The sequence below is a fragment of the Erinaceus europaeus genome, chromosome 7 (assembly GCF_950295315.1).
Source record: "Erinaceus europaeus chromosome 7, mEriEur2.1, whole genome shotgun sequence".
In the NCBI taxonomy this organism is placed as follows: Eukaryota; Metazoa; Chordata; class Mammalia; order Eulipotyphla; family Erinaceidae; genus Erinaceus; species Erinaceus europaeus.
Genome location: NC_080168.1, coordinates 112477391 through 112492035, shown reverse-complemented (window position 1 = coordinate 112492035; position 14645 = coordinate 112477391). Strand labels below are relative to the sequence as shown.

The 14645-nt window shown below is 43.2% G+C and overlaps 1 protein-coding gene across 1 annotated transcript; it reads right to left on the bottom strand.

Moving 5' to 3' along the window:
* Positions 1 to 5681: 5681 nt before the first annotated feature.
* Positions 5682 to 10699, bottom strand: LOC103109182 (keratin, type II cytoskeletal 6A-like). Its single transcript, XM_007518220.2, has 9 exons — positions 10102 to 10699; positions 9025 to 9239; positions 8624 to 8684; positions 8372 to 8467; positions 8050 to 8214; positions 7414 to 7539; positions 6451 to 6671; positions 6209 to 6243; positions 5682 to 6107 (listed from the first exon to the last, which is right to left on the bottom strand). Exons 1-9 carry the CDS (start codon positions 10627 to 10629, stop codon positions 5884 to 5886), a joined length of 1671 nt encoding a protein of 556 aa, XP_007518282.2. The 5' UTR covers positions 10630 to 10699; the 3' UTR covers positions 5682 to 5883.
* Positions 10700 to 14645: the final 3946 nt, after the last annotated feature.

Below are 14645 nucleotides of genomic sequence, written 5' to 3'. Positions count from 1 at the left end.
CCCTTCCTAAATCTCCCATTCCCATTGTAGCCACATTGTAAACTCACATTTCCTGGCCAAAAGCCCCTTCCTCAGTCTGTCTCTCCCAGTCTAGTCACATTGTGCTGGCCAGAATCCCCTTCCTGGCACTTCCTGTCCCACTATAGTCCCCCATCCCCTTTTCCTGAAGTGGTTAGATTGTGAGGCAATTCCCTCTCACCAGAGGGGAAGAGGACAGGTTGTTCCCATGTCCAGTAATGTATAAAAAGGCTCTGCAGATGGCCTTTGGGGTGCTTGCTGGTTTATACCCTTGCACCCATATATATATGTAAAACTTTTGCCTTGCTCATGACTCTAAGTTCTCAGTCCTTGTTTTAAGATATAGAAATAGTGTGTTTTGCACTATTTCCCACAATTGGGGGCTCATCCAGGATCTGTTTTTGAGGCACTCTGGTGATCAGGGCTCCATCGCTTCCCATGAGGAGGCACCCCACTGCCTCTTGTAGCAGCCTCAAAGGATCAGAGGAGCCACCATAAGTTCAAGAGTTGCTAGATCCAACAGGAGAGTCATAAGCAATGTGAGGAACGAACGGGCCCAGGCAAGCACATCCACGGAGACAGGGTAACCTGTGCACAGATGGGGTGAGTAAGTTGCAGGGGCAACTGGAACCCTTGGTGATCAGGTCATTTTGGAGGCTGTCTGATGTGTGTATGAGGTGTAAAGTGAGTGCTGATTCAGAAAAAACTGTGGGTCAGAGCTGGTGAAAGACAAAGCAGGAGGCTTGTGAGCAAAAGGGAAGGTCATACATAAGAACAGCCAGGGAGCCGAAATGGAAAATAATTCCAGTAAATTAAGTCCTTCTAGAGAAAAAAGTATGGATATTGGACCTTTTAAATTAGAGCCTATACCAGCCGAAAGTCCCCTAGGATGTATGTTAAGGAATTGGAAAGAGAAGCAGAAACAGATGGCTAAAATTATGTATTCAGTCTTTAATTCACCCCCATCACCACTAGTCTCTGAGAAGCCATCAGGCCCTAGGAATGAGACAAGATAAAGAGAGAGAGAGAGAGAGAGAGAGAGAGAGAGAGGGAGAGAGAGAGAGAGACAGGAAAGAAAGAAGAGAATAAGTAATAACCTTTGGGGGAAAGATAAGTATTTTAAGTGAAGGAAAGTTGGCCATTTCAAAAAACAGTGGCCTGAGTGGGCACGAGAGCATCAGACTGTCCCTCTCATGACATTCTATGATGATTGAGGGTGTCAGGGGCTCCAGATGTTTCTTGGGTCCTGACAGGAACCCTTAGTAAAGCTTGAGGTGGGACCCACAAGACTCCCTGTCATCTTTCTTGTCGACTCTGGAGCAGCCCTCTTCTCTCCTTGTATCATTCCTTCTGGGCTAAAGCCCAGCCCAAACTGTCTCAATGTTTCTGGGATAAAGGGAGAGGGATTTTTAGCCAGTGTCCTTCAAGAAAACTCTGTCTATTACCAAGGAAGAGAAGCTAAAATTAAATTTTGATTTATCCCAGAAGCAGGGACAAATCTTTTGGGTAGAGACTTAATGGTAAAGCTACAGCTTGGCCTCTATATTAGCCAGAATAAAATTGACAGTGTTCTAAACCTCTTAACTCTGCAGATAGAAGCACAAATAGATCTACAAGTGTGGGCTGCTGAAGGGAATCAAGGACTGCTTCAAATAGAGCCAATAAATCTAAGATGGGCTTCTTAAACCGTGTATGTCCTCTTTTAACACACCCATTCTCCTGGTCCTTAAGACTGATGGGACTTATAGGTTAGTACAAGATCTTGGGGCTATCAGTCAAGTGGTTGTGAGTCAACATCCTGTAGTGCCCAGTCCTTATACTCTGTTAAGGCATTTTCCCCCAGAACATGACTGGTTCTGTGTTCTGGATTTAAAAGATGAATTCTGGTCTTGTCCCCTAGCTGAAGAAAGTAGAGACATCCTTGCCTTTGAATGGGAAAATGTGATTGCAGGGATTGCTACAGGAGGCTAAATAAGATAACCTTTAAATTTATTTTCTTTAAAAATTCAAACAGAGCCTGTTAAAATAGGTATCACACACCTAGGGTGTGTCTAGATCTTGAATGAGTGTGACAAATGGCAGAAAGGTTATTATTGATATGTAAAGTTTTCAAATACCATCTCAATTAAAGAGGTAGAACTGGCCTGGGTGAGAGAGAGACAGCACAATGGTAATGCTAATGATTTTTTTATTGGTTATGCTAATGATGCCAGAGGCTTTTACTCTGTTTCCTCTTTATATCTTTCTGCATTTAAAAATATCTGGTTTGTTTTTAAGACACTGTCAGAGATTTGTATTTGATAAATTAAGTTGGTATGTGTGTTTCTGGTCTGATAAAATATTTGATGTTTGCCAAATCTTGATTTAGCAAAATTATTTAATCTAAAATTGTTATTTTAAGATGATGTAAAAGTTTATTTTGAACATTTAAGCTATGAGGTTTATTTTAGCCTTTTATGTTGCCATATCAGAGTTTTAAAGTGTAAAATCTATTAGTAGAGTTTGATATCCACCCTTATTCATAGCCACTCCAAGGTTGTGATAGCTTTGTGATGAGTAAAGATCCTACCAGCAAACTAAGTTTTAATATTGTGCTTAAATTGTTTAAGCAGTTTTAAAAATCATACTAGAGAAATGGTAATCATTTTATGTCAATATATTGGGTATTGACTTTATATAGTATACTGGTATACCTGTTTGTTAAAAAGGCCTTCTAAAATTATATAAAGATATAATTATATAAAGATATATAAGCCAATTCTAGTCATTGGATTATCAATTTTAGTGAACTCTTAATTTGGTTTTGTGTATGTCACAGTTTGTGAACTACCTAGGAATATCTAATAGCAATAATAATAACACAGATGCACAAGAATAACCAGAAAATATTGAAAATAAATCTAGAAATGAGCAGGTATTTCTATATCAGAAGCCAACATGGAAGAAGTTATAGAACTTAACAATGGTGGGATGGCACAAAGAGTTAAGAGAAGAACATATGAATCCAGCATGTAATATAAGTGGTATTCCAATGAATGGAGTGAGGATGTTTATCTTTTTTTTTTAGATAGAGGGTGAGAGACAGAAAGGAAAGGAGAGAAGAAGAGACATTATAGCATCATTCCACTGTTTATGAAACTTCCCTTAGCATGGTTCTCCTTTATCATGACCAGACCTTTAAGCCTGGGTCCTGGAGCATGATAGGGCATGCTCTACCCAGTGAGCTATCTTCCAACTCCAAGGATGTTAATCTTTTTGTAGCACAAAAACACAAAGAATACAGTAACAACTGTTTCAGTTCTCAAAAATCAGTTACCCTGGGAGTTGTGAGGTAGCGCAGTGGGTTAAGCACACGGACCAGCATAAGGATCCTGGTTCGAGCCCCCAGCTCCCCACCTGCAGGGGAATCGCTTCACAGGCAGTGAAGCAGGTCTGTAGGTGTCTGTCTTTCTCTCTCCCTCTCTGTCTTCCCCTCCTCTCTCCATTTCTCTCTGTCCTATCTAACAATGACGACAACAATAATAATTACAACAACAGTAAAAACAAGGGCAAAAGGGAAAATAAATAAAATTAAATTTAAAAAAAATCAGTCACCCTTAATATTTTGTCTTTGTTCTAGATTTCTAACAAAGTGTTCTTTGTTTCAATGTTTCTGTAGAAGAAGGAGAGTTACGAGCTTTTCAGTCTGCTGTTTTGCTATGGTTTCCTGCACCACGTTAATTACATTGAATCCAGGCAAAAACACATCCTTGGCAACATACATTTTTATTGATTTATTTTGCTATACCCTTTCTCTATAATTTTCCTGCTCAGTTGCTTTCTTTTCACTATTTACCATGGTTATATATAATAATATGCTAAGTGATATTAGATTACAGTACCAGATAATCACTTATCTGGAAGTTCTGAGGAGGAACCATTGTGTAAGCCCATCCACATTGCTGGAGGAACAGTTAAAGGTGAACTCAGCAGGATGCTGATACAACAGAATCCAGAGACAGCCTTCCTGTATCTAATATCAAATCTCAGAAAATTCCTCTTGCTGTGTGGGAGCCTGGGTACCAGGATAGTAATTATCATTCATGACAAAAACAGGACTGATGTGGCTAAAAGACATAAAAGTTAAATAAATAGCTTTGGACAATATTCTGAGTTTATGTTACCCATTGATGGGAGACAAACACAACAGAGGTGGGAAAGTCTCTGTAAGCACCAAAAACATAGTTTCATCTATTCATAAGCATTTCTGAAGGCAAGAGAGTGAGAACTTCTTTTCTTGTTTTGCCTTCACACTTTAAGAAATCAACTACCAAGTTCTGTGGCTGAGATGGTTAATCTGTAACTTGGCCAGCATAACTTTCTAACAATTCTCAGTCATGCAAATGCTTGCCTCTGCACCCAGGCACACACACCATTGTGCATTTGCATCATTTCTTTGGCACACATTTCTGAGTGTACTTGTACTTAAGGAGTATGTATGCTATAATTTCTTTTGATATAACCTATTAAGTTAATTGCTTGATCATAAAGTAAGTTATAAGTCAAATTCATTAATCTTATTCACTTGTCAAGGTTCCTTTGCTTTGACTGGACAAACAGTTCACTAGCTTAAGAATTAAGAATAAATCCTGGAGAAGGTGGTAGGATAATCCCAGCATGACTAGTGCATTCCTAGCTAGTAGGAGCTATAAAAAGCAGTGCATTCAAAGATGGTGGACCAGATACTGTCACTCTCTGAAATGCAAAGAACTGAGTTTCAGGACACCTATATACTGTACTTTTTTTTTTTTTTTTGGTTTGGCACCTAAATTATTATTATTATTACTTTATTGGGGGTTAATTATTTCCATTACAGTTGTTGGCACTTAGGCACAATTTCTCATCTCCCTATGACAGGTGTCTGCAGAACACTCTCACCCCCAACATAAGTCTTTTCCACCACCATGCACCAGGACACCAAACTCTCCATATTCTCTTCCCCTTCTTCCCCAGAGTCATTTGCTTTGGTGTAGTACACCCTGCCCAGTCCAACTTTCACTTAGTGTTTTCCCTTTCTTCCTGTGATTCTTAAGTTTCACCTATAAGTGAGACCACCTGGTATTTGTTCTTCTACTTTTGGCTATCTTACTTGATACAATACCTTAAACTCACATTGAAGATGAAGCTGTAACTCTTTGAAGGAGGGGAGTGGGGTGCATAGAGACTGAGAGGAAATTCTGTTCAGGAGCAAAGATCTGTAAGAAGAAAATGCTCAGAACAACTGATGACAAATCAAGACTATACTAAACCATGTACTATATATTGCAAAGCTTCTTTATTTGTCAGGTATAAGAGAGCAAATCAGGGATGAAACACTGCAGAGGCATGGAGACTGGGGGTTTCATAATTACTGCAAAAGAAAGCCAAACACTTGTCAAGTAGGGTCTCCTGAGGTGTTTATGCAAGGGATGCTGGTCTTCTCTTGAATGGAACTAAAAGAGAGTTTCATTGTGAGAATTGATAAGGTACTTTTGTTTCTTTAGTGGTTAGCCTTAGATAAGAATAATCAGGCTCAACCTGACGCCATTGTCTGGCTACAGAAGAAGGGAAAACTCTAGAAGAAGAAGAATGGGGCAAGAAAGTAACATTCCAGAGCCCAGTTTTGGTTGTACTATTAGGTAAAAAAGAAGCTGACCTCTGACAGTTAGCCATGGAGTCTCAGCAAGATCACACAAGCACTGAGGGGAAGGAGAGCACTCAGCAAGTTTAGTGCCTCTTCAGAGAGTGAGAGCAAAGGGGGGCAGGAGAGGAGAAGCATCCTGAGAGAGAAAGAGGAAATGGAGGCAGCCCTGAGGAAGTGTGGGATCAAGAGCCAATGGCAGGACTTCAGTTCTTGTTGCTCCTTCTGCTGGAGGAGGAAGAAGTGGTGGAGCCACTGCCCCCAGAGGAGCTGAAGCCACCGCCGAGGCCTCTGCCGCTGCCAGAGCTGAAGCCTCCTCCAAGGCTGTGGCCGCTGCCATAGGAGTAGCCGCTGCCTCCACCCAGGCCTGAGGAGCCACCAATGGTGCTGGCACCACCATAGCCATCAGAGACAGTGGACTGCATGACAGCTGTAGAGTAAAGGGACAACACAAAAGACAGGTGAGCCCACATACAAGCCTGACCCAGCAGGGATCTCAGGGCAGGGTGCAAGCCCAGCACAGGTACTTACAGATGTTGACTTGTCCCACTCCTTCTCCATTCAGCCTAGGAGAGAGGACACAAGGGGCTGAGACTCACAGACCACCACTGTCCCCACAGGAAGCCTACAGGTGGGAGGCCCTGGGAAAGCTGCCCTCAGATGTTTCTCTGAGAACAGCATTTCAGTCTCGAGGGGCAGGTGCCTGACTTAGTGCCCCTTGGCTGGCCCTCATGGAATTGTGCCCAGCTCTTTGGAGACATGGAGGCACCCACCTGCTCTCCTCTCCTTCCAGCAGCTTCCTGTAGGTGGCAATCTCCACGTCCAGGGCCAGCTTCACATTCATGAGCTCCTGGTACTCCCTTAGCAGCCTGGCCACATCCTGCTTGGCCTTCTGCAGGGCGTCCTCCAGATCGGCTAGCTTGCCTTTGGCATCCTTGATGGCCAACTCCCCGCGCTGCTCAGCATCAGCAATGGCGGACTGCAGGCTGGCGCACTGAGGGAAGGCAGAGAGGCCCAGTGAGCAGGCCTGTCCTTCTCACAGGAGAATAACAGAGGTGCTTCTGGCTCAGTTCCCAGGGAGGGAAGATACTCAAACAGATACTTTATTCAGAAAAAGTTCTGTCTCTACTCAGTCTTTGAATTATTAGACTTGAGCACATGATATACAAAGTTTCCATCACAATGGTATCTAGTGTTGAGATTCTATGCGCCTTTGTTGTCAACCCCCCCATGAGCACATAGGTGGTGACTGATAAAGGCACTTTAGCAGACATGACACCTGCTGAGAATGGGAAAAAAAGGCTGTTGACTAGTTTTGACTGTTGAACATTTATGATACTAAACCTACATATATTCAGAGAGGTGCTGTATTCTACACCAGATGTTGACATTCATTAATTATCTAGGCCCTCCTCTTATCTAGCCAAGCTTGTATTTATATTTCCATATCAATCATTTTTCTAATCTCAACTCTTTTTAGGTCTCTAACCAATATTTGCATATATACGGTCAGTTGAAATTGGTTCTATCATGGCTTTGTGTCACACTTTGGAGTAAGACCAGCCCACTTAACCTGTAGCAACCTATTCTGGGGACAATCCAAGTCTCTTCCCTTGTAGCTACTCTTACAGTGCCATGAAATGTACCACTTTCAATTCATGAAATGAAACGGTGGCTGATGGGCACAGAGTGGCCAGCAAGGAAGTGATGCTGTTCTCTCCACAGCGGGGCCATACCTGCTTCTTGACGTGGTCAATCTCAGACCTCAGCCTCTGGATCATGTGGCTGAGCTCAGAAATCTCCTGCTTGGTGTTGCGCAGGTCATCTGCGAGTCTGCTTGCTGAGACCTGCAGCTCCTCATACTGTGGTCCAGAGGGAGAAGGTGTCAGTGGGCCCCCAAGCCAGCAGAGATAAACACAATGTCAGGGGTCTCACACATTTGAACCCACAGCTTTCGCACAGGGGATTTTATATTCAATTGATGCTCTACACAATGGACACTGGTCAGATACCTTCTTGTTTGTGACTAACTAGGTCCCATACATGCCAGTGTTCTGTAGTACTAACAGGACTTTGAGAGTAGTTCACGGTGAGGCTTAAGGCCCACATCTGTGCACAAATTGCTTCTGCATTTCTTTCTCCCCCCATTCTTCTTTCATTCTTTTCTCCCTTTCTTTCTTTCTTTCTTTTTTTTTTTTTGCCATGGACAAAAATTACAAAATGTTCATGCTATTATAATGGGTGTCCATGTGCAAAATGTGCCCATCATTCTAGCTGTGATTTTCCCAAGTGATTTCTTTAGCTTTGCTGTCTTTTGATAGGGAGGTCGAGGGGGGCAGAGATACCTCAGCATCTGCTGGCTGACTACTCACCTTGGTCTGGTACCAGGATTCAGCCTCAGCCCGGCTCTTCTGGTCAATCTCCTCATACTGGGCCTTGACCTCGGCAATGATGCTGTCCAGGTCCAGAGAGCGGTTGTTGTCCATGGACAGAACCACGAAGGTGTCTGAGATGTGAGTTTGCATCTGGGACAGTTCCTACACAACAGAAGCACATCAGATCACTTTTGCCTGCCTGTCTACCCCAGAAGGTAGAGGCTAACTGTGTGACAGCCAAACTCAGGGCCTCCCCTGCTTGGAGACCCTCACTAGAAAAAACAACTCTAGGGATAGGAGGAGCCTCCCAAATGCTTACTGCTTCATAGAGGGTCCTCAGGAAGTTGATCTCATCTGTGAGAGAATCAGCCTTGGCTTGGAGTTCAACCTTATTCATGTAGGCAGCATCCACGTCCTGGGGAATTAGCCACAACCAAGAGTCAGCTGGAGCCTCCTTCCAGGCACCCACCCACCTCTGAGTGTCCCTCCCCAGGATCCTCTGGGACGTGGACAGGGACCCAGTCCTCTCCTTCTGCACTGACACATGCACCCCTGATCTCTACCAGCTCACCTTCTTTAGAGTCACAAATTCATTCTCTGCTGCTGTGCGCTTGTTGATTTCATCTTCATATCTACAGTGAGAAAAGGGAAAAAGATAATTGAGGGAGAGACTGACATGCCACAGAAAGCACACCCATAGCCTGACCCACTGCCAAATGGAAATATCACTGTAGAGTCTTCCTGTCAGTGAGCCTGACTGCTGGTCTTGGGGTCCTTCCATGTGTCCCCCTTCACCCTCCCATCAACCCACAAGCTCTTCTGGGGCTTCATCCTTGGGGTGGGTCAGGATGATGACTGTGGGTGCCAGAGAATTTTCTTGGATCTAGAATCCTAAGATTCTCTGCACACGGTCATCCAAAAGATGTGAAGTTGTCCTTGAAGACGCAGAGCCTCTTTCCATCCTCCACTCACTTGTTCTTGTAGTCCTCCACTGTGCTCTGCATGCTTCTGAGCTCTGAGTCCAGGTGGCCTCTGTCCCCAAGGATACTGTCCAGCTGTCTCCTGAGGTTGTTGATGTACTGCTCAAACAGGGGCTCCAAGCTCTGGGTCACTGTCCTGGTGCCTTGCCCTTGGAGCAGGGCCCACTTCATGGCCAGGATGTTGTTCTGCTGTTCCAGCAGTCGCACCTGGAGAAGTCAAGGTGGTTTTTTGTAACATACAGGAAGGAGATGTGTGTTTTCAGTTCAACAGTCACCCTGCTTGTCTTGGTGCTTGATTTTTTAGAGTCTGTGCAGAGACTCAGTCTAACATCTAGTCCTCATACCATAAGGAACATTTGTCACCATGAAAACTGTCCCAGGGAGCTGAGATATAATTATCCCTTTTAATTTGGAGACTATTTTAACATTCAGTCTTACTTTTTTGAGTAGTCTTATTTCCATATTTTAATACAGCATTTCTAGGAATGTCCCATGAGGCATTTTTCTTTTAATTATTTAAGACTTAGTTAACAAGATATTTATATTTAAAACCTAGTAATCAAATGTGAATGCAGTCCTGAGTGGATTATGATTTGACTTGTCATTTGAAGCACAAGTCTGCTCTGAAACACCTTCCTTTTATGGTCCTGACTTGGACACACAGATTTCTATGGCTGTCAGTTTCTCAATTTTTCTTCCGCTGCATCCAGGATATCCTCTTTTTTTATTCATTTTCCCCACTTACCTGGAGTTTTACAACATTTTTCTTAGGAATTTTCTTCTCTTCACTCACATTCTTGATAAGTAAATCTGAACTATGTACACTTGTTTTTTCTAGGGGCTAATAGAAAGTTTACAGTTCCTCCTAGTCAGCATGACAGCAGTCAAGAGATTCAGCAGGACTAAAGCATCACCTTCCCTGCTGTCTGGGTCAGCATGGAGTCCCCTGTCAGCCATGGGGAGCTGATCTTAGTGACCTGTCTCTGTCCCTGAGCTGTCCTGGTGCCACAGCCCTTGGTGTTCAGGCTAGGGCTCTGAGCAGCCAGTGGAGGGCAGGTACCCAACTCACCTTGTTGATGAAGGAGGCAAACTTGTTGTTGAGGGTCTTGATCTGCTCTCGCTCCTCGGTCCTCACCCGCTGGATGGTGGGGTCGATTTGCAGGTTCAGAGGAGTGAGCAGGTTCTGGTTGACGGTGACCTCCTGGATGCCTCCAGGGGGGCAGACAGGGAAGCCAGACCCCCCAAAGCCAGCACCCCCACCGAAGCCAAAGCCACTGCCAGCTCTAGCGCCAAAGCCAAATCCACTCCCGGCACCACCTCCAAAGCCATAGCCACCTCCAACTCTGCTGCCATATCCACTGCTCAGGCCGCAGCTGCCCCCTCCAATGGAGATTCTCTTGGTGCCTCCTAGGTTATAAAGGCTGCGGCTGCCAAAGCCAGCTCCTCCATACACTCCACCAGCACCCCCAGTGCCTCTGGAGCGGGACACAGAGACATAGCTGAATCCAGAGCGGCTGCCCCCAGGAGCCCGGGCTGAGCTGGCACTGAAGCCTCGTTGGTTGCTGCTCTGGGTCCTCATGGTGGATCTGATGGACATGCTGCTGAAGTAAAGGAGCTGAGAAGGCAGGAGAGGCTGGAATAGGGCTGAGAGAGGAGATGTGTGAGCTGGGCTCCTGATGGCCCTTTATATATGGTGAGACTGGGCTGGGCTTGGACTGGCAGGTGAGCTTGCAGAGAGGAAGGGCTGGTCTTTGTAAACAGTGAGGTCACATATGGATTATTAGAAACGTTATGGAATAGGGAATTCTCACTGCATTTCCAGTATCAGGGAAAAAATTCTCCTGCCTTCCAGCTTTCCATGATTTTGTGTCAGTAAGTTTAATCTTAACTCATTCAGCTAGGACTTAGTCACTGTCCCTTACAAAAATTCCATCAGGTTCCATCAGGTTCCACCTGGTTGAGTGACATGTTACAGTGGGAAAGAACCTGGGTTCAAGCCCCTGGCCCCCACCCACAGGGGGATACCTTTGCGAGTGGTAAAGTAGGGCTGCAGGTGTCTCTCTGTCTATCTCTTCCTTCCCTCTTGATTTCTGTCTGTTTCTATCCAATAAGTAAAGATAATAAAAAATTTTTTTTAAAGTTCCATCAGAATTATGCCATATGGGAATTTGCTCAATTCCCTTCTCTCTAGTTGGTTTTTTACCAAGCATTGTCAGTGGAGGCCAGAGGTGATCTGTGTATGCCTGAAATGAAATATAACCATCCTTTCTCAATGATGAGAAAATGTGACTTTTTTTCCCTTTTATGGAAAATTTCACATAAGTATAGTAGTAGAATAACAACCTAGTCACGCATCTGTACCTTCACCCAAACTTTATTTCTTGGGCAGCCTTATTTCTTTCATATTGCTACATATTTACCCAACCAACCCTAAGTTATCTGAATCCCAAGTCCAGAAGACATGTGAGGTCATTATTAACTACTTCTTCTATACCACGGTTTTATCTGATAAATGTATGTATTCACTAACATCAATGAATATCCATTTAATTGTGAAATACTCATTTCAGTGTTTCTTTATTCTGTTTCATATGTGAAATCAATCAGGATGCATATATGCGTCATACATACTGTAGCTCATTGTCAGTGTTTCACTGCAACAGGGAGAATATTTTAGGTAGAAGGAAAGAGAGAGCCAGAGAGGTAGAGGGCAGCAAGACACCACCGCAACAAAGCTTTCTCCAATGCAATGGAGACCATGTTTGAAACTGGGTCTCACACACACACACACACACACACACACACACACACACACACACACACACACACGGTAGAGCAGATGCACTATCCAGGTGCACTGTTTCACTAGTTCTGAGTGCTATCCTTTAAATAATATGTCCTCTCAATAATTCAAACTTTCTCTTTTTTTCTTTATGGTTTGTTAAAACTTCAGTTCTTTGTCTTGCTGTTTTTCAGTCTTTGTGTTTTCTAACTTCATCCCATCCTCTCTCACATATCAGGTTGCTCTGTCCTTCCTGTGTCCTGGGAGTCGCTGTAGAAGCTGAGGTATAATGAACTCTGGCTAAGCTTCCCTGCTGTAGCTGTAGTGGGATGTGCATGTAAACAGTAGATCTTTCTGTTACACACGTCTTTATTTATGAAGATAGTGCATAATTAAGACTTTTTTAATGTCCAGACTACATGTTCAAGGCCTTTCCCAGCCATCCCAGAGTCTACAGGTGTGTGTATCCATATGGTAACTAGTGTGTGTGTGTGTGTGTGTGTGTGTGTGTGTGTGTGTGTGTGTGTGTGTAAAGGACAATGAGAGGGAGATGGGGCCGGGGAGCTAGAGGTGAGAGGTGTGCAAAGAACAAGCTCACATTATTGAAAAGTCTATAAATAAATGGATGAATTTTATATTATGGCATATGTGGGCTTCTATGTAAAGTGTATGACACACAGACATGCTTTATAACGACACTTGTGTTGTATGTCTACTTTGTCTTATATAAATGTTTGCTCTTGACACTCGCAGTACTCCTGATGCATGTTTATCTTACTTTTCGTCATCTCTATCTGCATGTCGAATTTTGATCACTCAGCAGTATCTTTTCCTCTTTGTATTGTTTTCAATTTGAACTTCATCTGTATTGTGGCTTCCCCACCTCCTCCTCCTCATCTGAGGTCTACAGGATAATTCTTTAGCTTTGATCATCTTTCTTGGTTATCTTCTCATTCTCTTAATTTTCTACAGTGCATTTCTAGGCAAAGTTTTGGATACCATGTCACTTTTTTTGACTTTTTTCTAGGGAATGCTTTATGTATGTGTGTCTTCCTATCCCTCGCACTTTAATGTGGAGAACCTTTTGTGGTGCCTGTGATTGTTCCTTTTTCACTGATGTACCGTAAAGGAAGATAGTTGTTTCTGGACCTGCCACTTCCAGGAAATGTTCTGAAGGGAGGGACCTAGACCACATCCAGAGGAATAGGAATTCTTATCATAACATATGCACCCAACCAGGTGTGCCACCACCCAGCCCTCAGGAATTCTCATTGTGAAGTGGAGTATGTATATACTTCTCTGTACATAGTATGTACATACTTCTCAGTCAAAACAACAAAGGTCACTGAAAAATGGTTCAAATTCTGTCTTTTCATTTTCTTTGCTTCAGTGACTAAACTCTGCCAACAGACAAATGTAACCCTGCTTTCGTCTCACTCCCAGTTCCTTTTTTTCTTTTCTGTTCCTGATTTTTTTTTAAATTTCATTATTGGGGAATTAATGTTTTACATTTGACAGTAAATATAATAGTTTGTACATGCATAACATTTCCCAGTTTTCCATATAACAATACAAACCCCACTAGGTCCTCTGTCATCCCTTTTGGGCCTGTATTATTCCCCCCAACCAGCCCAGAGTCTTTTACTTTGATGAGATACACCAATTCCAGTTCAGGTTCTACTTATGCTTTCTCTTCTGATCTTGTTTTTCAACTTCTGCCTGAGAGTGAGATAATCCCCTATTCATCCTTCTGTCTCTGACTTATTTCACTTAACATGAATTTTTCAAGATCCATCCAAGATCAGCTGAAAATGGTGAAGTCATCATTTTTAATAGCTGAGTAGTAGTCCATTGCGGATATATACCACAACTCGCTCAGCCACTCATCTGTTGTTGGGCACCTGGGCTGCTTCCAGGTTTTGGATATTACAAATTGTGCTGCCAAGAACATATGTGTTACACAGATCTTTGTGGATGGGTGTGTTGGGTTCCTGAGGATATAGCCCCAAGAGAGGAATTGCAGGATCATAGGATAGGTCCATTTCTAGCCTTCTCAGAATTCTCCAGACTGCTCTCCACAGGGGTTGAACCAATTTACATTCCTACCAGCAGTGAAGGAGGGTTCCTTTGACCCCACACCCTCTTCAGCATTTGCTGCTGTTACCTTTCCAATGTATGTCATTCTCACAGGGGTGAAGTGGTATCTCATTGTTGTCTTTATTTGCATTTGTCTGATAGTCAAAGACTTGGAGCATTTTTTCATTTGTTTCTTCTGTGGTGAATATTCTGTCCATGTCCTCCCTCCATTTTTGGATGGGGTTGTTGTCTTGTTGTTGAGTTTGGCAAGCTCTTTATATATTTTGGTTATTATACTCTTGTCTGATGTACAGGATGTAAAGATCTTCTCCCATTCTGTGAGGGGTCTCTTAGTTTGGGTAGTGGTTTCTTTTGCTGTACAGAAGCTTTCTAATTTGATGTAGTCCCATAGGTTTATACTTGCCTTAGTCTTCTTTGTAATTGGATTTGTTTCACTGAAGATGCCTTTAAAAGTTATGCAGAAAAGAGTTCTGCCAATATTTTCCTCTAAGTATCTGATAGTTTTTGGTCTAACATCCAAGTCCTTGATCCACTTGGAATTTACTTTTGTGTTTGGTGAAATATAGTGGCTCAGTTTCATTCTTCTGCAGGTTTCAACCCATTTTTTCCAACACCATTTGCTGAAGAGACTTTGCTTTCCCCATTTAATACTCTGGGCACCTTTGTCAAAGATTAGGTGTCCATAGGTGTGGGGGCTTACTTTTGGGCTCTCAGTTCTATTCCACTGGTCAGTG

Excerpts from the sequence above, each read along its gene's own strand:
- LOC103109182 (XM_007518220.2), bottom strand. The coding sequence starts at position 10,629 with ATGTCCATCAGATCCACCATGAGGACCCAGAGCAGCAACCAACGAGGC. Across the intron at positions 9,240-10,101 it reads TTGCCTCCTTCATCAACAAG|GTGCGACTGCTGGAACAGCA; the intron begins GTGAGTTGGGTA and ends TGACTTCTCCAG. Across the intron at positions 6,108-6,208 it reads AGTGGGACAAGTCAACATCT|CTGTCATGCAGTCCACTGTC; the intron begins GTAAGTACCTGT and ends TTTACTCTACAG.